The sequence below is a fragment of the Manis pentadactyla genome, chromosome 8, assembly GCF_030020395.1.
Source record: "Manis pentadactyla isolate mManPen7 chromosome 8, mManPen7.hap1, whole genome shotgun sequence".
NCBI classification, from domain to species: Eukaryota; Metazoa; Chordata; class Mammalia; order Pholidota; family Manidae; genus Manis; species Manis pentadactyla.
Window position 1 is genome coordinate 129,187,461 of NC_080026.1, and position 25,577 is coordinate 129,213,037.

The 25,577-nt window shown below is 45.8% G+C and overlaps 2 protein-coding genes across 5 annotated transcripts in view; one reads left to right on the forward strand and one right to left on the reverse strand.

The window, feature by feature from the left end:
* The window catches only part of DENND10 (DENN domain containing 10), an 18,629-nt gene extending 12,388 nt beyond the window's left edge, over positions 1–6,241 (forward strand). For all 3 annotated transcript variants that reach the window (XM_036898504.2, XM_036898505.2, XM_036898503.2), the window contains 3 exons: positions 437–544; positions 2,272–2,366; positions 4,696–6,241. In XM_036898504.2, coding sequence (XP_036754399.1) covers positions 437–544; positions 2,272–2,366; positions 4,696–4,872 — 380 coding nt within the window. In that variant the 3' untranslated portion in view covers positions 4,873–6,241. The remainder of the gene's footprint in view (positions 1–436; positions 545–2,271; positions 2,367–4,695) is intronic.
* On the reverse strand, positions 5,835–25,318 carry SFXN4 (sideroflexin 4). Of its 2 annotated transcripts, XM_036898506.2 has the most exons (14): positions 25,154–25,318; positions 23,775–23,840; positions 22,181–22,252; positions 21,259–21,285; positions 21,119–21,173; positions 19,316–19,341; positions 18,516–18,569; positions 18,378–18,434; positions 18,186–18,251; positions 17,545–17,623; positions 16,478–16,593; positions 12,873–12,958; positions 12,566–12,683; positions 5,835–8,435 (listed from the first exon to the last, which is right to left on the reverse strand). In XM_036898506.2, exons 1-14 carry the CDS (start codon positions 25,190–25,192, stop codon positions 8,358–8,360), a joined length of 939 nt encoding a protein of 312 aa, XP_036754401.1. In that variant the 5' UTR covers positions 25,193–25,318; the 3' UTR covers positions 5,835–8,357. The 2 variants fall into 2 exon arrangements, with proteins under 2 accessions (XP_036754401.1, XP_057362368.1); XM_057506385.1 differs by lacking the exon at positions 23,775–23,840 and having other exon boundaries at positions 25,154–25,305.
* Between the last annotated feature and the right edge of the window lie 259 nt (positions 25,319–25,577).

Sequence of the window (25,577 nt, forward strand, 5' to 3'; positions counted from 1 at the left end):
CTGACTCCTTTAGCATTTATCTGAAATTGGGGAAAGATAGGGCTGTGTTGCCATGCTGTCTCTGAGAAACCAGGTGTTTGGTTCTGATTTATTTCTTGAAGACAGAGACCCAAAGGGAGAGCACAGGTCACGAGAATCCTTTCTGCCTCCTGCCTCACCTGTCATTCTTGACCCAGTAACAGCTTAAAAGTACGTGCTTTACTCCATCCTTCTTCCTTGACACTGAAGTCTAGTTTTGGAACATTTTGAATTGTGTGAGTTTCTTCAGGCAATTGACAATAATGTTGTCATAATAAATGCCACAGGGTACAGCTAATGTACCCTTCCTACATAAAGCAGTGAAAAGCAGCTGATGAGCTTTTAGACTCAGTTTTTTTATATGTTCACTATCTGATTTCTTTCTACTCCAGTAATGTTGGTCATTTTTGTCATGCAGGTTACATCGCTGGATTTGTAGACTTGGAGGTGAGCAATAGATCAGACCTCTATGATGTATTTGTGAATCTGGCAGAAAGTGAGATTATCATTGCTCCACTTGCAAAAGGTTAGTTCTTTACTCTGTTTTGTTGTTGAATCAAGATGTAAGCCAAGCAATTATATTTCTTAGGCTGATTCTCTAAAACCAATGTTTGAGGGCCTGCGTAACCTGCTGTGTTGAAGCTGGAGGGATTTTTCTGGGTCTAGAACATAGCATTTATTCTTACAGGTCTGCCATGTTAGTGATACATTCTGAGTGTGTATGCTACATAATATGTGTTAATAAAATAACATATTCACCTTGTTTCTCCACTTCTCTGCTTAAACAGGGTGTATTAGTTATCTGTTGCTGCATAACAAATCACTTCTAAACTTAGTGATTTAAAACAACAGATTTATTATCTCATAGTTTTGGTACATCTGGAATTCAAGATCAACTTAGCTGGGAGGTTCTGGCTCTCATGAGGTTTCAGTCAAGGTATTGACAGGGCTACAATCATTAGAGGCCCCACCTCTAAGCTAACTCACATGGCTGTTGGCAGGAGGCCTCACCACGTGGGTGACTGTTCTCATGACATGACAAGAGTGAGCGATCCAAGAGGGAGGAGACCACAGTGTCTTTCATGACCTAGTCTCAGAGGTCATAAACCCTCACTTGCTCCATATTCTTTTTGTTAGAAGCAAGTCATTAAGTATGTGTAGACTTCCTTTGACAAAGAATGTGTAGACGTTTATTACTACACAAGGGTTGAACACAACTCCTTTGCCGAAAATCTTTTCAAAAGATATTTCAGTAAACACAAAGGAGTGAAAGTATTGTTGGAGTTAGTGATGTAGAAAGGGTGTTCTAGGATCATAGTGTTGTCTCTAGCGATTTAAAAGTGTCCTAAATTACAGCTGCATAAAGTGGTAAAGATTGGGTTAAATACATGCTGAGCTCAGGGCACTACTGAGGTATTGGTTTTAAATGGGAATTACTGATAAGAGTTTTGGCAGTGTCGTTTATCTTTCTTCTGAAAGTGGGAGCAGCTGAATACAGGCTCATAAGGGATTTTTGTTAGGTAGATTCTGATTATGTGAGGCTATCTACAACTCCATATTAATAGAACTGGAGCTAGTTTTCTTTCAATTTGGTTTTAAAGTCAAAACATAATGCATGTTCATGGTGAAAAATTCAAACTACAGAATCAGACCTTTAGGAGACAACTGCTTTTTGTAAAGACAAAGTGATAGAAACCTGACTGTGTCCAGAGCCAGTTAAGGCCCTGAGGTGTTAAAACCAGCAAGTGTGGCTGTCTCCCTGCTGCCATCTAGTACTCTGAGTCTATAAAATGGGCTCATCCTAGTCAGCACCATTAGAGGGGAGTTTGGCCCTTGGAGTGACAGACAGAAATTTCTATTAATTTTGCTGCAGGTAGTAGCAATGGCTTCTGCAGGACTGACAGGAAAGTCAGGCTCTTCGCTTAAAATCACAGTTTATCTATAGTTAGAAGTTTTTATTAAGTGTTATGTAGAAAGAAAAGTAAAAACTCGTATCAGGTAGGTGTGGAGAAATTTGGTTCGGTATTGGCGCATTTTTATCTTGGACATGAAATATATAAATCGTGATTATGCCTTGTCTGCTAACATGCTGTCATATTTGTGTTTAATGATAAAATGGAAATGGGGGAGTCATCAGTTGCATTTTGGAAATTCCCTCTGTATGATCTTTCATGTTTTCAGAGAGATGGCGTGATTATTTTTATTATGTAAACCTCTAAATATTCACAACATACTCTTCTTGATCTCAACCAGAAGCCATGACAATGGGCAAACTGCACAAAGAAATTGGTCAGCTAATTGTTCAGTCTGCAGAAGATCCAGAGAAATCAGACAGCCAGGTTATCCAGGTAACTCCCCAATCTTCTAACTTCCTGAGAATCCTGGAAGCGCATCACTGGGTGGCATGTAGCACAGCTGCTTATTGTCTGCTGTTCATGAAAACAGAGTGAAGTGTGGGGACACGAGTGGGCAGATACTAAGAAGGGGATGGTCCTGGTGAGGAGCAGGTGGGGCTACCATGGCAGATAAGTTTTCGGGCCCTGGGGACAGATACACACAAAGCGCTGGTGCTAAAGCCAAGCACTTATAGTGAAAAATGTAATTGCCACAAGGTTTGGAATGCTATTCTGGGCTGGCCAGTGCCTTCTCTCCTCCTAGTAAGAGAAGGTTGCTTCTGAGCTTGGGGAACTAGATAGAACATCTTAATCTACCTTTGATGTATTGCTTCAGGACATCAGTAAGCGTTAGCATCAGACCCCTACAAAGCTTAGCAGACTCTAGTGTCACAGCCTGCAGGGCTGGCTTCTCTACGTGGTCCACCTGTCAAGCTGACCAGTGTCCATGTGGACCCTGCCATCCCCTTGCTAGACAGGATGGCAGATGGGTTTTATTCCTGCCTCTCTAGGTGGTGCTAAGCCCCTCAAGGGTGCCAAGCACCACCCCTTGCCTGGTCTCCTCTGTGTGTGGCTGCTGTCTGTCTGCTCCAGGCCTGTTCCCAGCTCCTTGCTCCTCTCCTGCAGGAATGCACTTCCAGCCTAGCTGTCCGGGGCCCTGCCTCATCTAGACTTGTCTCATCTCCTGGGGGCCGGGGGCCCAGAAGGATTGTCTCCCACTGTGTGTACCTTTGCCACCTGGGGGCACCTCTGATAAGCAGGCCCTACTCACCTGGCTGGACCTGGCTCTTCTCTTCACTTCTACATTCATTTACCTAGATAATACTTATTGAGCACTGACTATATGTCAGGCACTGCACGGGGAGCAAAGTTCCTGACCTCATGGCTGGCATTTAGTGGAGTAGGTCAACAGAAAATAATGTAAACAAGGTCGTTGTGAGCCATGATAAATGAATGCTGTGACAGAAAGAAGGGGTTGAGGCAGAGAATTTGAGATGAGATCAGACAGCTCTCTGAGGAGGTGACATGTGAGTTGAAGGCTGCTAGGGACCACAGGGTTGGATAGGGACCTGCCAGCAGCACTGTTCACTGCTGGTGGCCTGTCCAGCTGTGGCCAGGAGGGGTGTGGGTCTTGTCCCAAGGGCCTAAACACTGAGACTCCTTTCCTACCATGTGATCATCATTGCCCATCCATCCCTCTGTCAACATTAGAGTCAAAACTGGCTCCTTACAATGTTGGTGAAATATGTAAATTTGAGTTTTGAATTTTTGTTTCTCATGGACTAAAAAGTAATACACAATTTATTATTAAAAGTGATACACATTTATTTGGCTCACTATAACATGATAAAAGTGCCTAGCATGTTTTAGGGGTTTGAGAATACTTGCATTAATTAATCATGTCAGCATACCAAGAAAAAGACCTGACTTTAATGTGAACTCCAGTGAGTCTTAAGCCATCCAGAGGAATGTTGGTCACTGAAGAGGAATCAAGCACACGTGGCAGGTGCTGGGTTACTTATCCCAGGCAGAAGAGAACTTTGTTCTAAGAACAATAGCAGGATTCCTCAAAAAGTTAATACGATTACTATAGATACAGCAATTCTGCTTGTGGTTATATGTCAGTAGGAGTTACAGCAGGGACTCAAATAGATATTTGCACATCCATGTTGACAACACTGTTCACAATAGCCAAAAGGTGGAAACAACCCAAATCCATCAATGGATGAATGGATAAACCAAATGTGTTGGGTAGGTGTGTATATACAGTGGAATATTATTCAGCCTTGAAAAGGAGTGAGGTTTAACTTTTGCCATAATATGGATGAACCTTGAAAACATGCTAAATGAAATAAGACAGACATAAAAGGACAAGTATTGTATGATACCACTTATACGAGGTACCTAGAATGATCAAATTCATAGAGGCAGAATATACAATGGTGGTTACCAGGGGATGAGAGGGGGATGGGGAGTTATTGTTCATTGGGTATAGAATTTCAGTTTGGGATGATGGGAAGTTCTGGAAATGGACAGTAGCAATTGTCATACAACACTGAATGTACTTAATGCCACTGAACTGTACACTTAAAAATGGTAAAAAAAAAAAAAAAAAGAATGTAAACATGACATTGATTTTTCAAAGTCATTTTGTTTCATTTTTTCTAATTTTATAAATAAAGTTAATCTGATAAACTTTTTAAAAAGCAAGAATAATTCAAATGCAACAACTGTTTGGATTTTTTGATACTAACATAATGCATATTTTCCTGTTTCTTTAAAGGATATTTCCCTAAAAACAAGAGAAATCTTCTCCAGCCTGGCTCCTTTTTCAGAAGTTTCAGGTGAAGGAGAAAAGCGTGTTCTCAACTTTGAGGCACTAAAGCAAAGACGATTCCCACCAGCAACAGAAAACTTCCTTTACCATCTAGCAGCAGCTGAACAAATGCTGAAAATCTGACTGTGTGACAATTTATCACTGACGACTGATATAGAGCTATTTTACCGTGATTATCCATTAACTATGTAAAATACTGGAAATAACAAAGAAAATGTTATATTTTTAATGATTTATTTGAAAGTTGAGGTTTGACCTGAAAGAGCACTGAAACATACATGGGAACACTTGTGATTTTCTATCTGGTTAGTTCATGCCTCCTATCAATGTCAGACAAAGTGCTGTAACTACCATGTATAACATTGTAAAACGGCCTGGTGTCCTGGAGTAAGTGAAAGCAAGCTCTGTCAAGTTCTTATGCAATTACAGCAAATCTGAAGCCTTCATTATTATTAAGTTCCAGTTTGTCTCATTGTGTTGCCACAAACTAATAGTTTATTTTCAGAAAGCTGCCTGAAATTTTGCTTTCTATTCTTCGAGGAAGAACTTTGATTCCTCATGAGGAACTCTACTTTCTGAGCCAAACTACTAAGTTTTCTGCACAACTGTCTAGAAGATCATTCAAAAGACCCTGCAGTTGCACTTTCTTGTAAAAGAAAACAAAAATTTTTTTTCTTGGCCTTTGAACATTTTGCCTATATTATGAGGGTTTTGCATAAATTTTATACTTGAGTAGACAACTTTAATAATCCATATTTATATTGTTGCAGAGGTAAGCATTTGGCAAACTTAAGCCATTAGTACTCTCCACTTAATGTTGCTAGCAATATTGTTTTGAACAAGCTGTCACTCTTTAGGATAGAGTAAAAAAAGCAGTCCATTTTGAATATAAATGTTTGTGTGACAGAAACAGCAACTCTGTGTCAATGGGAAGGGAATTTGAGAATTAACTTCTTGCAATGGCCAGAACCACAGAATGTCTTCAAACAATTTCAGTAAAAGTAATTTGCCCACACAGGAAGAGAACCACTCCAGTTCAGTTACGTACCTTTTTCGTAATTGGAGACCTAAAAATCACAAGCAGGGAGGCCTAAATTCTGAACTTTTAATTTTATTGTATGTATTCATATTAATTATGAAAGTTTATTTTACACTCAGTACTGTTGTCCTTAGAAATCATACTCAGAAAAATGTTTGCAAAAATATCTTGTCTTTATCCGATCTTTCATTTATTCTTGGTGTTAGATATTTGTAAAGTAAAAATCAAAAATAGCCTTTTCCCTCCCTCCTTGGATGGGGGCAGGTGAGGATCTGAAATGAGATGATGTTTACTAAGGCAAACAATTAAAAATTAAATCTGCACTTTATGAAAATGAATACTAACATCTTTTTTCTCCATTTTTTGTATTACCGTATTAGCTAATGATCAAAGTTGTTAAAATTACAAATATGATACAGAAATAAAATGGAAATATTTTGATATTCAACAAAGCTTCAGGTATATGAAAAATTGTGCCCTCTTTCTCTGATGCTTCCCACTCCAAACAAAAGGGAAAAACCTTTATCAGCTGCAAATGCTCTGAGGAATTATTAGAAGACTGATTTGAAAGTTATGGGGTCCAGGCCCCTTCTCTCCTGCTCTGGCCCTCCTCCATTCCCCGCTTCCCAGAGTTGACTGTAACTTCAGTCTATCTTCTGCTTTGAGAAGTTGCCCTCACATTTCTACTCTGTCATGTTAGCCACTAAGTCTTCACCTGGATTCTTTGCACACTTAGTTCTTTAATTTTGTTTAGAGTAAGCCTATGGGCTATACGGAGCCATCTAGGGGTTTTTTAGTAAACTTATCCTTTTGGGCACTCGAGAAACCCTTTTACAAAATTCGGAGATAACCATCAATCTGGCCTAGGGAAAACTGAAAGCCACAGGTAGATGATGATTTGGGGCAGGGTCTGTTGCTAACATTCCCCTGGTGTGCAAATGGTTGGGTTCCTACTCTGTACCGTGCACTGGGTTGTGTCTTGGGCCTTCCTTGATGTACAAGACACAGTTCCTGTTCTCAAGGCACACAATCTACAGATTGAAGGGCCACTGCTGCACTGCAGTGTATGGAGTTCTAAACTGAGTGGTATGGGAACACAGGAGGGGCACCTAGCTTTCCTGGAAGAGTGATGTCCAAGTCAGACCTGAAGCGTAAGCAGGAGTTAGCCCAGAGCAGAGGGAACGACAGGTGTGAAGGCAAAGGAGAGACCACAGCCCGACTGAGGAACTGCATGTCGGTCCAGAGCCAGAAAAGGCAGCGGCAAGAGACAAGCAGGGTAAAGGCTCCTGACTGCAGGGCAAGGAATTTGAACTTGATCCTGATGTCCTGGGAAGCCATTTAAGGTTTTTAAGCAGGTGCGGTTTAGAATAGCAGGTGAGAGCATGGATTGGAGGATTGGAGAGAGCCAAACGGAGAGAGTAATACCAGCAGGGGATGCTGTTGGACTGAGCTGGGACAGTCGTGGAAGTGGAGGCGTGAGTTCTAGAGGAGACACTACTGAGTTCAGTCCACTAAGTAGGGGGAGGGGGAGGGCAGAGTAAGGGTGCTGCCAGGGATCCCATCTTAACGCTCCTGGGTAAGTGATGGTACCATTTCCTGAGCCTGGTTCTTCAATGGACATTTAAATGGCCAAATGCAGGGGGCAGTTGAATGTGGGCCTATTGCTGAGGAGAGAGCAAGTCTCATGCCCAGTGTGAGCACCCAGCAGTGGCACTGTAGCATTTGGGTGGGGCATGGATGAGAGCAGCCTCAGCAGATTAGAGGGTGGGGTTAAACAGGTAGACAAGCTTTAAAAGTTAGGCCACGAACAGCAGGTTTTGCTTCTTTAATGAGCCAGGTGATTCAAACAGCTTAAACATACTGCGAAGCAGTAGATGAGGCTGGAGCCAGAGGGGACGCGGGGGCTGGACCCAGAGCAGAGGCACAGCAGCTGCCCCTGAAGGGAGGACGGGAGGCTGGCTGTGGGCCAAGGGAGGCCAGCAATTTGGTACCAGGTGTTCGTTGCTGGCCAATAGCTCTGGGTTTCACTGGGACGGAAGAGGCAGGGTCTCATGCCAGTGAGGAGAAAGAAGGAGCTGCGCAGCAGGGGGCAAAGACTTTAAGTACTTGTCCAAAATGGGAAGGAAGCTGAGCGGGGAAACAGGATTGCTCTGGGGGTTGGAGGCCTTCACTAGCTCACCAGAGGTTCACGAGTACTTGGAGAGGGGCCATCAGTTTAAAGCTTGTGCCCTGGGCCTGATGGACTTTCCTCCTTTATTTTCTCAAATACTCAACATTAGACAAGTTTATTAGTCATTTCACTGTATCCTTTCAGAGGCTGACAGACAACTGAGTCTTACATCACCCACCAGTCGGCAACCGCGTGGGGGTGGGTCAGGCAGCCTCACATTTCTCTCTTCATCCAGGCTTAAAACCCCTGCACCACACAGCCTTGGATGTGTGCCTGGGAGCCGTCCTGTCAGCCAGACCCCTCTGGCCTTTCCAGAATTCTGGTAGAGTTCTTGAAACTGAAACCTTGAGGACAGGAAGGTTTCCAAGCAGGAGCCAAACAGATCCACCTAAAACATCCCTATATCCCTCTGTTATAGAAGAGCTCCGTTTCCTCTGTTGCAGACTGAATTTCCTTTTCAAGCTTACTGCATTGTATCTGAAAAACAAAGTTAAGTTCTTTATATTGAGAGCTTTTCTTGCTTACGAAACCAAGTTTTAAAAAATTTTCAGAGAACACCTATTTCACAGTCCAGCCTTTTCTGTGACATCTAAAGCAAAAACAACTTCTTGAAGACTTTCTTATGGAAAATGTCAAACATAAGCAAATGCAGAAAGAACATCATGAACCCTCATATACTCATGACTCACTGTTAACTATTAACAACTGGCCCACCTCATTTCATCAAGCCTCCCCCATTCCCAGGTGTGGGGCATTTTCCTGAGTGTATGAAGGCAATTCTCAGATGTGTTGTTTCACCTATAAATACTTCACTATGAAATTCCAAATGCTAAAGACTTTGCCACATAACTACTACACTATTATCACGTATCACAAAATGGAACAAAAATCCCCCCCCCCCACAGCAGCATTTCCAGTCCAGCAAGGGCGGCAGAGTACTCGCTGACCCTGGCAGACAGAGGCAGCTCATGGAGAAGGGGCTTTGCGAGGGACCAGTTTTACTGTCAGGGTCCTTGAAGTTCTAGACCCAGAAGCGGCTGCAGCCTGCAGTACATCTGCTGTGTCCTGGGCAGGGGTCCCTCTTGGCATTGGGCTTTCTCTGCAAGGCAGAACAGGGAGGCAGGGCCCCCACCAACCCAAGACCACCATTCAGCTACCTTTGTACCCACCTTGAACCAACAGGGTATTTTCAAGGTCCAGCAAAAGCCGAGACTTGCTTGAGGGGGTTGGGAAGGGGCTGTCCCGAGGGGTGACAGACTCCATTTCCTGCCTCTACTCGGGCCTCTGAAAGCCACGCCCCTTGCATGGCCCACCTGCTGCCTTCATACCTGCATCCTTGGCCTGGCAGAGCAGGCCCCACACCTGGCTCCAATTGTCCTGCTGGCACATCCAGTCATGCACGCTCAGGCACGCTGGACTCAGCTCCCCCGTGCCCTCCACTGGGAATGCCCGCTTCCCTTCCCCATCTCTGCCTGCTCAGATGCATCCGCGTCCAAAGTCTGTCTCTCTCCTGCAGCCTTTCTGGATCAGCTGGCAACTCTCTTCTTTCCATAATTTCCCTAGGGCCTTTCAGTCATGTCTACTTTCTATCACGTAACGATCGTTTCCATATGAGACCCATTACCCTTCCCACAAAAGCCTGTGGCATAAACTGCCATCTGCCCCTAACACCTATGCTCTTCTTCCGTGGCAGAATTTTAAAAAGGTCCAGAATAAAGCGCTCACTGTCCAGATGCCCTTGCAGTAAAGCTTAGCCACATAACTGAGTTCTGGCCAACAGGATGGAGGCAGAAGCACCATGCAGTGGGGAATGAGAACAGTGCCCACCTGGGGGATGAGGGCCAGACCCTAGGAACGGCGGCGTGCTGGGCTGGGGGCAATCCAGTCCCTGCGGACTTCACGACACACTTCTCTGGCCACCTCACACTTCATCTGAATGAAAATAAACTTCTACCTTGTTCAAAGCCCTGTAATTTTGGATCTTGCTGACAACCAGATGTAATCCTAGGTAACAGAGAGCCCTGCCTTCCGGTTCTCCACCCTGGCTACTGGCATCACGCCCAAGCCAGAAATGTGAGTGGCCCCTGGGTCCCATTCTCTTTACCATTTTTATCCCCAATCTGAATGCTCACAAGTTCTGACTTGTCCAATTCAAGTATTTCCCTCCAACCTACCACCACAGACCCCATCACCTCCAGCCGGAACACTTCTATGGCCCCCCAACGGCCCTCCCCACCTCCAGGACCGCCACCACCTACAACATGGGCTCCAGAGAACAGGACGCCTAAAATACAACCTGACTGCACCACATCCCCCTTGGAACGTCTCCCTCATTGCCTCCTGAGTTCCACCACCTTCCAGGACCTGTGAGCCCCATTACCGTCTGGCCAGAGCCCAGGCATGCCGGGCCCTGCCCTCCACGCTGAATAACCTCTAGGGGAACTTCCTCCAGCCCCGAGCCTCAGGCTCTTCATCTGTAAAACAGGAAAACAAACTACCCTGAGGTGAGACTAACTGACCGGCACAGTCCCAGGACACAGAAGGTGCTGGATAAACAGAAGCCTCACTTGCTGGAGATGGCAATGCCCTGCAGCTCCATCTGTCACACCCCAGCCCTCTGGGAGCAGAGGGTCGGCGGGGGTCACGCCAGAGCAGATCTCCACACCCGGTGCGAGCTGGTCCCCTTGCCCCCACTGCCCTTCCCCAGCGCAGCCCCTCCCTGGCAGTGGTGACACTGCCTCTGGTGTCCACATGGCCAGCGTGTGTCTGTCCTCCAGCACAGTCCCACTGCGTCTGCAGTTGCCTCTGTACGGGAGTCTCTCCCTTCGGGCCTCAGGGCCCAGGCAGGCCCGTGCAGCCCTGTGGCTGCAAGTCTGGTGGCCCCTGACTCGAGGCCAGGGGGTGGTGAACAGAGGAGTGTGAACAGTGAAGGGGGGAGGGCCGCCTCTTGTCCTGACCACAGCAGGCTGTCCTGGGTCCAGCCTCTCCAGAAGAGGGGCGACCTTGCGCCCAAAGGGCCCCAGCCACACAGGGACCACAAGCCAAGGACCAAAATGATACCATACAGCAAGAAACCAAATTACTCCTGACATCCGAAAACTGAATCCCGTGGCCCACAATGACTTGAATCCATACAAGACAAAGTGAAAGAGACAGCTGGTTATCTAACAAACTCGCTGATCCTGGATTCTGACTCCCCCATGCCAGCAAAGGAGCTCCACCAAAGATTCTGCTCCTTGGACCTCCTGAAGCCCCCTGTGCTCCGCGCTCAGCCAGGTCAGCGTCCCTGGGCTCCTGGGCGCCCCCTGCTCCCCACTTCCCCTATCAAAGCCCGTGGTGGCCGCACATCACTGTTTGCACAGCTGCTCAGCCACAGCTACCGCTGGAGGGCAGGACCCCGTTTACCCACTCACCGCTCACCCCAGCACCAGGGACGCCCTCAGTCAGTTTGTGGAATAAATGTGACAGCCTGGAGGACAGCAGATCGTGGTAGTGGGAAATCCCGCAAGACTGAAACACCCTTGTAAGTGACCTAACCTGAAGATAAGCCACCTGCTCGCTCTGAGTACCATATAACCAGAAGTAATTATTTGCAAAAGGGTTCACTTTTATTGCAATCTTACTGTAGCAAACTGTGTTCTAATAGGTGGGCCTGTGACAATAAAAATATTTCTTTTCTAGAATTGTAGTTGAATGTGAAACTGCCCCATCTCCTGCGCACCCCCGCCCCTCACTGCCCTCATAGTGAGTATGGCAGCTACCTAAAATGATTTAAATCTTCTATACCATGTGCTGGCAAAGCTCCCTAATTAATGATTCTACATATTTAAACTTATAGAGTCACAGTTTTGAACAAAATAGTTCCATAAATATAATGCTTTTGAGGACATGACTGATTTTTAACTTCAGTGACAGAAACAATTATTTTTAATTTTCAGCCAAGAAATGCCAGAAATCGGTAATATCTACATCAATAATGTCCCTGATACTATCAACAGCCCTTTGTAGACACACACCCTATTGTCTTCATCTCCCTTTACAGTGAATCTCAGAGAGTTTGAGCAAACTGACTAGGGCATGGAAGAGTGGAGAATTTGAATCCAAGCAGTCTGATTCTTTATAAATCAATATATTCTAGCCTGTAGAACTGTGCTGTCCGATATACTAAGTACCCAATAGCCCATGTGAGTACTTAAGTTAAAATCAGACTAAATTAAAAATTCAGTTCCTCTGTCACATTAGCCACATTTCACATGCTCAACGTGTGGCTAGTGGTGACCACACTGGACAGACCAGATGCAGCACATGCCCATCACTGCAGAAAGTTCCACTGGATGGGGAGTCATTGTCGATTATGGAGTATTTTAATATCCCCAAGGCTTTTTTTTTTTTTCCTGTCCCAGAAAAATACTTCTGATACATGGTTAAGAAAAACAGAATGGGAAACCTCAGAAGGGATCTGGGGGATGGGATTATGTGTAAATCATGTTATTTTGTTTTTTATTTTTGTAGACTTCACGGATTGTTTTAGAAGAATTATTTTATTCTTATAACGAGGGGAAAAAGATGTTATTTTTTTGAGAGAAAGTCAAACAGGGGTCACTTACCCGTCCAATCTGTGGGAAAATGCTGAGAGAGACTGGCACCATCAGCCCCATCACAAGGATAGTACAGGAGAGCTTAAAGGACCACAGGGACCACGGGTATTGCAGGAAGAACTGGGTCCTGGGAGAGAAGATGTTACAGGGTGTTCTAGAGGCTCCCCTCTTACTGCGAGGAAGAATGGGCAGCAGGGAGGTTACTGAGGCAACTTCCTCCCACCCCTCCCACCAGGCTCAGTGTCTGACAAGTTTTATAAGGATTTTTACTGTCGAAGTGTTTATTCCTACTAGGAAAGATGAGTGTACTACTGACCTTTTAAAAAAGTATGAGAAGACTTCAGGGATGGCAGCTGAGGTCCCAAACAGCACTGCTCTGGTGGCTGCTGTGTCTTTAACAGCCTAGTGGAAGTGGAAAGGAAGCCATTCAGCACATGGCAGGAGTCATGTCAGGGATCCTGCAACTGGTGACAGTTCCTCACTAGAAAAGTAATGCCCGTGGAAAGAGGTTGGAGGCAGCCCCTGCCCGTGACATATGGGGCGGCTGGCATTCCAGCCGGGAGTGACTGGGGATGGGCCTCCCTCCCCGACCGCACAGTGGTCTCCACCAGTCCGTCAGCCAGCCCAAATAAAATACTGAGTGGCAGTAAAGGCAGCTTATAGACAAAACCTCACTTAGAACCACAGGGCAATGCCCTTGGCGGAAATGCTCAATTTGCCCCTGAGGACAGCTCCACATTTTCCTTCCAGTCCAGGACTCAGCCACTGGCCTCCCAATCCTGAACAGCTCCCCACTGATTTCCACCCCTTGCCGTGCAGGAATCCTGCAGAAAGCCCGGCTCAGGGCACACACCCATGTGCAACATGCATGAGGCCACCTGCAGGCGCCCACCTGCTGCTTGTGCCATTAAAAGTGTGCTATGACTTTACTTTATACAAACATGTATGTATAGTTTATAATATTTTGTTATCTTTTTTCCAATAGACATCACTCTTTATGTTGAACATTTAAACAGATAATTTGCTGTATGGGTTATAAGCACAAAATCATGTGCACGCAAGGGCAATGGAAGACGGTCAAGGCACATTTTGACCATAGATGATGCTTGTGTGTTAACAGCAGAATCTGACCCCTCAGAAAGACCCGGCTGCACATACAGCTCTGCTCTACACAAGATGAGCAGGCACACACCCCACCACTTCTTTCCCCAGCTCTCCTCCCTCCACTTCGGCTTCCCAGGACATAGCTAAGCAATCTGCCGGGCTCCTCTCCTTTACCCCAAAGATGCTCAGCTCATCCGATCCCTCATGCCCTTCCCCCATCGTGGACAGAGGAAGCCAAGGAGGGTGGCTTTTAAAACAAACTTTCAGGAATATAAAATAAAGTTGCTCCACTTCAGGCAGAGAAAAGTGGCTTGCTGAGCATGGTGTTTCAACACCAGTGAGGTAAGGCCAGCCTCTCTCCATGTGTCTCATGTGCAAGGGAAGGACATTCCAAGCACCGTCATGAAGAAGCACTGGGGGACACGTTCCGGTTCTACTGAGTGGCTTACAAGACCAGTCAAGGGAAAATGACACGGACGGGGCTCCGGAAATCTGATCAGAGGTGCCCTATTACAATCAGATATTGCTGGTTACGCAGTTTCTGAAATTTTAGCCAAAGAAAATAAACCTTTGGTGACAGGGAAATGAAAAAAGAATGCTTATGCTTACGCACAGTTGCAGACACTTTGTTCTTGAGGAAGATAAACTTTTTTTTTTTTTAAAAAGTGGACCATCAAACCTTTCTTTTACCCTAAAATGGCCTTGAGGCAAAAAATGAAGTTCCTCCAGGTGAGATGGACTAGGTATCTACATAGCTAGCAGGGCCTGAGGCTAAGCGCTCCTGGTTCCAGAGAGAAGGGATTCTGACTGGCTGTGGTTTGGGTGTCCAGGGCCTAGCACAGTGTCTGGTGGGCAGAAGGTGCTGAGGAGCAGCTTGTGGATTAAATAAGTGCACACTCTTCTCTTTGGCCGTATGGACAGTTGACAGCAACACTCACGCTCTGCAGTTAAATTGAGTTCAAGAGTAATGGAAACATATGTCCACATAAAGAACTACACATGAACATTCAAAGCAGCATGATTCACAGTAGCCCCAAAACTGGACACATCCAAATATCCATCGCCTGGGAATGGATAAGCAGTATGTGTACATGCATACAATGGAATGTCACTCAGCAAGGAAAGGCAACACACTATGGATACATGGTAAAGACGGATGAATCTCAAAGGGAAAGAAGCCAGACACAAAAAACTATTATACTATTCATTTATATGAATTTTCTAAAAAAGCAAAACTATTAAGACCTAAGGCAGATCAGTGTTTCCCTGGGCTGGGGTGGGAGGGGGCAGTGACTATAAATGGGCATGAGGGAAATTTTTAGGGTCCTGAAAATGTTCTACAACTGGACTGTGCTGGTGGTGCACAACTGTTTAAATTTACTAAAATTCATCAAATTCTATTCTCATATTGTAGTATGTAAATGACATCACAATAAAGCTGTTAAAAATGTCCCTTGGGGAGTTTTCTTAGGCACAGAACCTTTATTTCAAAAATGGGGTATTTTATTTCTAAGCAATTTCTCCCCTTGTTTATAATTATCATATTCCCACTGTAATTCATTTAGAAAGGTGGCCATTATATTTAGACACACTCTTAAATAGTCTGGTAGAAATACAGGTGCATGTATCTGATAGTTTATCATTCAGTTTTGGAAATCATTGATAGGATTTAGAGCATTATGTTTCGTGAGCAGAAAATGAAGCATTTACTGATGAAACGAGCAGCCACCTTTCCTGACCTCTTCTACCGACATTCGGGACAGAAGGCCGTCCAGCAGGCTGTCCCCTGGAACAGGAACACTGCGAAGCCCAGCTACTATCTTCGGCTGTATTGGGCTGCTCCCCAGTGCTCTTTGTGCCAGTTGCAAACAACTGCCTCACATTTTAATTCTTTAGCTAAAGTCGCTTCACAGAAACCAAAATAGATCTCACCTGCTGAAAATTATTTTTTAAGAAGTCCACACCCAAAACGAGACTACCATGAGCTATTTGAGGTTGAGCTGAATGTCCACAGAAGCCACCGTACTGAATTGAACAAAAGAATAAACTGTTTAATAATAAAACCTGTTAAAAATTGAGGCCTTTTAGGAGAGTTCCGGTCAGAGCATTGGATTTCCTTAGGCCATCCTTGACAGAAAAATGGTCCTTAAAGATGAAGACTGTAAGAAAATCTGCTGGGAGGTGGAGAGGGAGGGCAGTTTTTAGACTCAGAGAGGGCATCTGAGTTCCACGAATACAGAGCAGACTGGGAGGGTGGACGCTGAGCGTGAACAACAAGATCTCACTCAGAGGGGGCCTAGCATTTGGCAGAGGCTCATGTGTGACGGCCATTCTTATGGGTCAACATGGCTAGGCTATTTAATCAAATACTAACCTAGATGCTGCCGTGGGGCTATTCTGTAGGTGTGGCCAACAACTACAATCAGTTGAAAATAAAGATTACCCTTCATGGTGTGGATGGGCCTCATCTAATATGCTGGAATGACTCAAGAGCAAAACCTGAAGCTTCTCTAAGAAAAATTCTGCCTGAAGACTGCATGCAGCGTCGGCTCCTGAGTTCCCAGCCTGCTGGCCTGTCCTACACATCACTACCTCACCAGCCCTGGAACTGCAGGAGTCAGTTACTTAAAATTGATTCTGTTTTACTATCTTTTAAAGATCAGGGTGGAAAATGTAAAATCTCCCTCTTGGTGTCATGAGGGAAGACAGGATAAGGAAAGGTTGAAGGGGAGACATGAATTTCTTAGCAGCTCTCAAACAGAAAACTCAGTTCTTTGCCCCAAAGGCAAGCAGCTATGGCTCCATTGTGTCCCCTACCTTCGTCCCAGCTTTTCTGGAATAGCCTATGACATTGCCTTCCTTGTCCATGACCTCAATCCCCCGCATGGGCTCTAAACCTCGGGATACAACAACATTCATTGCGCTGACTTGAGCTGTGGATGTAAAGAGGAGAACATGAAACTGAGGAATAAGTTTCAGACCAGCAAAGGAACATCTTTTCTGGTATTAAGACTCTTTCTCTGGTGCCTGCACTTCCCTGACCCTTGGGTGGTCACTTGACATGTGCTAGCCAAGTAAGCTCTCTCCTAGGGCCATGGGCTGGGGTCAGAGCTGCTGGCCTCTCAGTCTTAGATCCTGATTAACACCCAGCACTCGGCTCCCGCACCCCTGGAAGTACAGCCGGGCTCCCTGACAGGATTCCAAGAGAAACCCCAGGATCCTTGAAATACTCCCTTCCTCCTTTTCTTAAGCTGGTTTGACCAGGTTTCTGTAACATTACTGCCCAAATTTTGCTACTGACATCATTCTACCAACTCTTCAAACTGCTGTGATTCTCAAACTCAAATATGGAACATGAACTAGTGAAGCTGCAGGTTGGCAAACTTTTAAACAGTTGGTAAATACCTCTTTCACTCGCTCTGGAGTAAGACTACTGGCTTGAAATCCCCTATATACAACTTCTGCCCTGTGTGACACTAGGAAGGATACTTAATCTTCCCCTGCCTCAGTCTCCTTATCTGTAAATGGGAATACTACTATTAATTATTATATATTATTAATATATTATATAAGTATTAATAACTTACCTACCCATAAGTTACTGTCAGGATCAAGTAAAATAACACATGTAGGAAGCTTGTACAGAGAATCGTTAAGATATCATTTGTGTGTCCATTTGTGTTCATTCTTTGACAAGTAAAGGGATGTCTACAAAGAAAGTGTCACCTCTCAAACCAGAGACCTAATGTGGGTCTGGGGTCCCAGCAAGTTTATCCGCGGGTAAACAGAAGCTGTCATCAGCCACAGTGTGGCCAAGGGACCCAGGCGTCTCTGAAGACGGAGGAGGCGTCTGAAACAACAGAGACTGCGTGCTTTCTGCTTACTGAGAACGATGACAGGAAGGGCTCTTCTCACCAAAACGTTATTCAGTGAATACCTCACTTGGAACAAACGAGGCAATAACTAGAAAAGACAGAAATATCATCAAGGGACCAAATGTCAGCTGAACATACTCAACAGGCAGAGAGCTAGCATCAACCTGGCCCCCATCGCAGGTCAGACCACTGCAGTGGACTCCATGTATTTTCTAATTTTTGCAACACTGAGGTGTTCTCTGACCTTTAGAGGAACACAGGGAGGCTTAGAGAGTTTACGTACTTATCCAGAATCACTGAGTGCTTAAAGACTTGAGCCAGGATGGGTCCCCAGGCTTATCAGACTCTAAAGCCTACCTTTGTAACCATGAGAGTGTCCTGACAGCCAAAGCAATATACAACTTGTATAACATGTTTATGTAGCATAAATTAATTTTTTTAAAAGATTACAATACTGAGTATATGCCTAGAAACTTGGGATATTTATATGATTATTTGAGGGTGCCAAGATTATAGGTGACTGTTTTCTTTTTTATGTCTTCTTTATGTTTTCTGAACTGTTTAAGTTAGAACATAAATTAATAATTCAGAATAAATAGTTTTTGACTCTGAGGAATACAAAAAAGTCAACAGATTTTTAAAATACCCACTCCAAGAAAGGTTGAAGAAGCAATTACTCCTGCCCCTAGTAATATACTCTCATATGGACGACAATCCTAAGGAAACACAAAAGCACGTATTTAGCAAACACCAGTTTCACCCCACAAGGATCATTAAAGCAAACAAACAACTCCAAAATAAATAATAGAGAACTGTATACCCTCTGGCCTCCTAATACTCACGTAACTTGCGTTTCCATTGATGACATTGAATGTTGTAGTATAGGTGAAGAAGGATAACTGTAGAAAGAGACAAATAGGTTACATTTTGGTTTCAAGCACAACAGAATTCAGTAATTATGGAACAGAAATGATTGCTACCTGAGGTAAAACCATGGCCTTGAGACTTTTTGCTGACACCAGAGACAAAAATACCTTGTAAGAAAACAAAGCAGAGTTATAAGTTTCGGGAGAGGGAGAGCCTGCAGGGGCAAAGAATTTGCCTGGGGAAATGGGGAGCTAAGCAGAAGAGGAAGGTGTGGATGCAGGGGGCTACTGGTCAGTGGACAAGTGATGTCCAGTGAGCACCTAAGGGGCACCGAGGACACCCGGGAGTCTCACAGTGGTCCCCGTCTCCAAGACATGCAACAGAGCAGGGCAGCTGGCAGGTATGCACTTGCAAAGAGATGTGGACACAGGGCAGGTGTGGAAGAAGTGACAGATGAGTGCTGTCACTTTGTGAGAGCACCTCTGTGAGAGCCAAGTTGGAGAATAGCCTCGCTGGGGGGCAATTCCAGGCCCCAGGTGACGGCGTGTACAAAGGCAGGGGGACTTGGGGAGAGAAGGTAATGGGCAAGTATGTGAGCTGCGGCCAGGGGATCATCTTAATTCATGGATCTCCTCCATCTGCTCTGAAGTGCTTGGCACATAGTAGGTGGCCAAAGAAAGGATTACTTGGTGATACTATGGATCTTCAAAAGAGCCTAAGTGACCAACGGGGTAAGTGGGGGTGGGGAAGGGGAGTGGGACTACATGAGTGGCAGGCAAGGGTCAGATGTAGGGGATCCATAACCATCTATCAGGCAGTCACGGGACAGGGGTCCAGAGGTGGAGGACATGGGTCGCGAGGTTAAGAGATGGACGGCCCTCTTCCTAAAGCCCTGGCGCAGCAGCTGACTCACCATGGGTGCTGTGAAAGGCAGGAGCGCTGGCAAAAAAGAGAAGAGGGTCAGTGACCAGGCAGCCGAGGCAAAGAGGCCAGGACGTACACACCCACCTGGAAACCTCTTCCCTGGCCTCCAGGAGGCACAGTTGACACTTTTTGCTCATTTTTTTTCTCCATAATAAAAATAGTTGTGTGTCTGGCAAAAGTTTAAATCAGCAGTGTAGGAAGCACGGAAAGGCCTCCAAGGCCGTCTCTAGCCTTCCCAGCCCCCACAGGCCAGCTGTGGTCATTCCTCCACATGCATGTAATACACCTGTGATCCTGAGATTTATAAGAAGAAAAGTGTATGGGCTCTCTGTCCCCGTTCCTAGCACAGGCATCCTATAAGCCTTGGAAGTTCCTGAGCAAGAAGGGCATCAAGTGAGAGGAGCATCTTTCCTCATAAGCCCCTCTGAACCACACCTGAGGTTCTACGAATGGGTGACTTGTGGAAAGCCCTGCGGCCAGGGGCTGGCTGCCAGGGGGACCAACCAGAACACCCCCAATCTCCGTGTCCAGGGAAGAAGGGAGCCAGAGGTTGGGCTAATCACCAGTGGGCGATGATTTAATCAACTGTGCCTACAAATAATACCTTCATGTCAAACCGCTAACCCAGGCAGTCAGGAGAGCCTCTGGGGAGTGAGCACAGGAGGGCTGGGGGTCGGCAGGCTAGAGAGGGCACGGAAGCGCTGCCCTTCCTCCATCCCTTGCCCTAGGCACCTCTTCCATCAGGCTGTTCCTGAGCTGCACCCTTTTATAATGAGCCTGTAATCTGGTAAGCAAACTGTTTTCCTGAGTTTGTGAACCATTCTAGCAATTTCAAACCCAAGTTGGGAGGCATAGGAACCTCTGATTTATAGTAGGTTGATCAGAAGCAGATGACAACCTGCACTTCCCACTGGTACCTGAAACAGCCCTATGGGGTGGAGCCCTTAACTTGTGGGACCTGACACTACCTCCAGGTAGATAGTACCCAAATTGAGGAAAATTATAGAATGCTCAGCTGGTGCCACAGAACTGACAGGCGTGGAGAAAAGCCTCCACATCTGGTACAGGAGTACTGAAAGCGTTGGGAGGAAAAACAAGAGTGTTTTTCCTTCACCACATCTATCAGGACATATGCAAATTCTCACTCTCCTGTGCTAGCTCTCACGTACACACAACACTTATTCATACAGACAGGATCACTATATGCTGTCTTATACTTCTTTTTTCTCCTTAATATAGTTCCTCGAGATCCACTCCTCCACTTTAGCACACACCTCATTTTTTTAAATGAATTATTTAACTGCAGTCTGAATTATTTGATATTTATGGTGTTCCTAGTTTCTTGTTTAGAATAGAGAGAGAATTTTATAGTTGGAAGGACCCTATGACATCGTGGGTTATATTTCCCTCATCATAGTTAAGATATGAAAGACAGAGAATACTAAACAGAATTCCTAACATTAGCACTTAAAGAGCTACAAATTCTGGCACCATCAGTGCAGGAAGTGGTAGGTTCTTTGGGGCACGGTGGAGCAGGGCAGGATTCAGCCGCAGGACTGTGCCCTCCCCACAGAGCCCAGATATTCTCTTAAGACTGGACCCAACTCTGGGTCCCAAACCTGCTCTTCCCCCCTATCAACCCCAGACCTTTCAAATATCCCATTTAAGCTATGGTTCCCAGACTCCTGGTCAGAAATCCTTCTTGGAAAAAATCAAATAAGGCAGGCAGAGTTTGGTAACTGTTACAAATCACATCTTCCCAACCCACATTCAAGAATGAGAATCAGCTCACCTGCAGGTCGAAAAGGAACAGGGATCAATTTGCTGTTGTCGGGATGTACTGTTGACTTTAAAAGGGTGAACACAAAGGTTATTTGATGTTTGATTTTGTTATATAAGGTGGTCAAAAACTAGGAAGGTGCTGAAACTTACAAGACTTCTCTTCCAAGCCTCCTGTATCTAAAAAGAAAAAAAAAAGCAACAGCTTTTAAAGGTGGCTTGGCAGCAAAAAAGTCTCTTCAGTCTCATTTCTGGTGACACCTTTGCTCCGCTTTTCAGAGAGTGAAGGCCAGAACTGTTCAAAACCACATGGACAGAACAAATCAAAATAAATGAATCAAATAAATCAAACAAACAAAGAACTACAACAAGCAAAGAAATAATCCACACAGAGAGATCAACCAGAACATTAAAATGTCCTAGTCTCTGACGTTGGAGAGGACTCAAGGCCACCCTATCTGATCCTGCAGGTGAGTCTCTGAGTCCAACCTGCTCTGGCTCACAGTAAGCTATGTGCAGATGACACACCATGCCACTAGCCAAGTCACCTGCAATAGAGCCAGGCTGTAAGCGCAGGGCCCCATCCAGTTCCTAGAAAAACCCAAGTCAAATATGTGAATTTTCCACAGGCTGCTTCACAGGACTGATGTCTGTGGGCTCTGACGGCCGCATACATTGCAAAGTAAATACTCGGTTTGAATTTTCCGGTAAGAGTGTAACTCTGCCCAGGAATAATGCCTCTAATGGGAAATAGATTCTGATTTTGGAGGCCTGCCTAAATTCTGGATCTTGCCATGGGGCTCCAAGAACAAGTACAGAGAATCCTCACAAGTATGTTATACGGAAGGAACCCTCTGCCTTTTTCTCCTTAATACTAGTTCCTCCTATTAATACCTAATACTAATCTGGTTTATGAGAAGGAATTCTAACTACATTTTAAAAAGTAACCCAGTTTTGAAAAGTGGATCCCCTGGACAGTGTTTACAATGACAAAATTCCACTTAATTTCAGACCATGCAAGCAGAATCACCTGAAGGCAATCACACCCAGCCTTGAGCCAGGCACACAGACATACCCTTTGGTCCTCCAAAGATCCGAATGCATCTTCATTTGTTAACAACAGCTGCCTCGATTTTTCGATTTTTTCCTATAATCAGATAGTAAGAAATCAAGCAATGGTCTCCAGATTGTTCAGCTTCCTCCACAAATTTAGGAATCGCATGTTCACTCACACCTGTAGTGTAGCCAAGGCTCCCTGTGCCCTGAGAATTCCCACTAGGGGAGTGCCCTGTGTGACTCTCAGCCAGACCACCCAGTTCTCCAGGGAGCTCCAGCACCTCACCCCACTGGTGTGCCCTCTCCCAGCCGTCCTCTGATGCCACTTTCTCCGTGAATGACGCCACCGTCTGCTTGGCTATGCAAATCAGAAACCTGGAAGCCCCTCCTCTCTCATTCACCCTCCCACAGTTATTCAATCTCTCTCTTAATTTGAGAAAAAAAATTAAATACAGAAAATACAAGGAGTGATTACATACTCATAAAGCCCCTCACCCAGGATTAACTGTAAACATTTGTGGTTTTATTTGCTTCTAATTTTCCTTTTTCCAGAAAGAGCCATCACCCCCCAGTCTTATTTCCATCCCCATTCTGTCAGAGTTATGAGTTAAAGGCATAAACTTCCAGGCCATTTTTTTATACTTATAGATACATATGTGTATCTATAAACAAATACATAGTATTGTTTTTTTACGTTATTATTTGCATAAATGCTGTACTTAATGCATCTTGCTTTTTCCACTGAACAGATATCACATTTTTCCATTTACCATCATATATATCATGTTTCCACTTACTATCATATGTTGATACATAGGTCAGCACTTCCAATAGCTAATCAGTATTTATCACATTGTATTTCTTTATTTCTCTGATGGCATTCAGCTTGTTTGTTGTTTTTTCTCTATTATAAGCAAGGCTATACAGAACATTTTCAGTACAAGGATGGGAGTGTCCCTTTGGGCCTGGCCCTGTAGGGCCATTGCCAATGACAGGGAATCTCCTCCTCTTCATCCCCCAGTGACATCTGGTTCAAACCCTCATCTTTCACTTGGACAGCTGAACCATCCCCTGAATGGATCACTTCACCTACAGTCTGGTCTCCACTGGTTACTTGCCACATGGTGACCACGGAGAACCTCCAAAACACAACCCCTCTCATCTGAATGAAACACAAGAACTGCCTGGTTTCTCCCATTAAAGCCCCAGTGACTGGGCGGTGTACTCTCCTCCCCTAGGCTTTGCTTACAGTCCCCAATCCGTGACAGGTCCTTCTTAGCCCCTCCCTCTCAGTCTTCCCTCAACACCCTCCCCATTTCCCTGCTATGCCCCACCCTAGGTTGAGGTCTGTGACTAGCTTGTCCTCCATTACCAGGGAAGTTTACCTTGATCCCCTCTGAACCACCAGCATCTGACCTAGGGCTTGGTATTACCTATTAAATGGACGATTTTATTTAGCACCCTTCCAATCTAACAAGCTCATTCAGAAGGAATCAAAACATAATAAAGACATGGATTCTGTTATTTCAACTGCTTTCAAAAGTGACATACAGTGTTCATATTTCAGAATAAAATATGAAATTCATTATCTCTGAAAACAAGAAAATACTTACAACTGAAATGACCAAATTTGTAGGATCCAATAATTCTGTCCACTGAAGAAATCTTTGAAAAAAAGACTTAAGAGGGGAAAAGTACCACAGAGTGGTTAACAGCAGCAGAAAAACAGAGATATATGTTAATAAGGATGGATGACATCATTTTTATGCAGCTAACAGGGCCTTCTGCAGCACCTCCTGGAATCTTCATGACACCCCCACCTTACAGGTCTCTCAGAAGAAACTGACGCTTAGAAGGGATCATGAATGCATTCAGGGAAACCCAGCCAGAAAAAGACTTGGCACGGCAGCCCGTGCTCATAACTCCACTATCAAATTGCTTTTGAGGGTTAAAAGCCCAGACTTTGGGCTCAAATGGGCCTATGCTCACATCCCACGTACGACCTTTAAGCAACTACCCAGAAAGGTCTCAGAATCTGTTTCTTCACCCTCTTTAGAGTTGTTCTAAGGCTTACCTGAAATCACAAAGAACCCACATGCCAGCAAGGCCTCGATAAAGGCAGCCCGGTTCACGCTTCTTAATCCCCAAAGCCCTAAACTCTGTAGCTCTGGCTTTGAGTCTTGGCTCTGAGACAATCTGGGCACCCTGTCCCTTTTCAACCTTTCCACCTAAAAAAAACTGGGATAGGTCCTACTTTAGGTAAGGGCTGAGAAAGAACCCTCTAGAACTGTACTGTCCACTTAGCCACATGTGGCTACGGAGCCCTTGAAATGTGGCTAGGCCAAATCAAGAGGTGCTAAAAGATACGCCAAATCTTTTGAAGACTTTGTAGAAAAAAGAGATGGACAATAAAATAGCTCATTAATAATTTTTATACTGATTATGTGTTGAAATGTTAGTATTGTTAACCAAATACATTATTAAAATTAATTTCAGCTGTTTCATTTTACCTTTTTCAATATGGCTACTAGAAAACTTTAAATTAGACACGGCTCCCGTGCTATTTCTATTGGCCCGCGCCAGACAAGGCCTGCAGGCGGGGCCTCTGCTACCGCCGACCCGCCGCGGCGGTCTCACTTCCTGAGTGGCTGAGCCACCGGGTTGCAGGCAGGGTCCTCCTGGGGACAGCTGTGCGTCCCCAAACCTGATGCTCAACAGCTCGGCAGCAGAGGGCAGGCACCGGGGGGGTGGGGGCTGCCTCCTCTGGATGATGGAAGGAGTGACCTTGTGGCGACCCTCCCTAGCCAGGCGTGGGGCAGAAGTGACACACGGGACAGCCTTGGCCGTCCGCATCCGGCAGGCCTGGGTTTGCCCGTTGTCCCCTTCCGGGGGTGCGGCCGCATGGCCCGCCCAAGGTCACCCGGGCCGGCCGGCGAGTCCACTCGGCGCGGCCCCCGCCCTCCCGCCCCAGCCGCGCGGGCCCGGGCCGTACTTGGCGTTCGGTGATCCAGAAGCGCACGTTGGGCTCCATGAGGGCTGTGATGCCGCCCTACCTTCTCGCCCTGCTCCTCCTCCCGGGCCCTGCGGACTGGCTGGACGGCCCGCCGCCACCGGGCGCGGAGGAGGAGCCGGGCGCCGAGCTCCGCCCCGCGCGCGCGCGCCCTCTGTTCCTGCTCCCGGAGTCGCGCGCGCCCGCTGCTCGGTGTCACCACGTGCCAGCGCCTGCAGGTCCCACGCCTCCACCGCCCGCACTCCGACCCCCGCATGCCCAACAGACCAGGTCTTCCCAGACCTGTTCCGCCCCTTCGGGTTGCCCGTCCGCTTCCAGGTCCGGAGGGATCAGCTATCGGAACCCCCATATCACAGTATCCACAGAGAACCCCCATTTTACGCAGCGCTGGTGTGTCCAAGCTTTT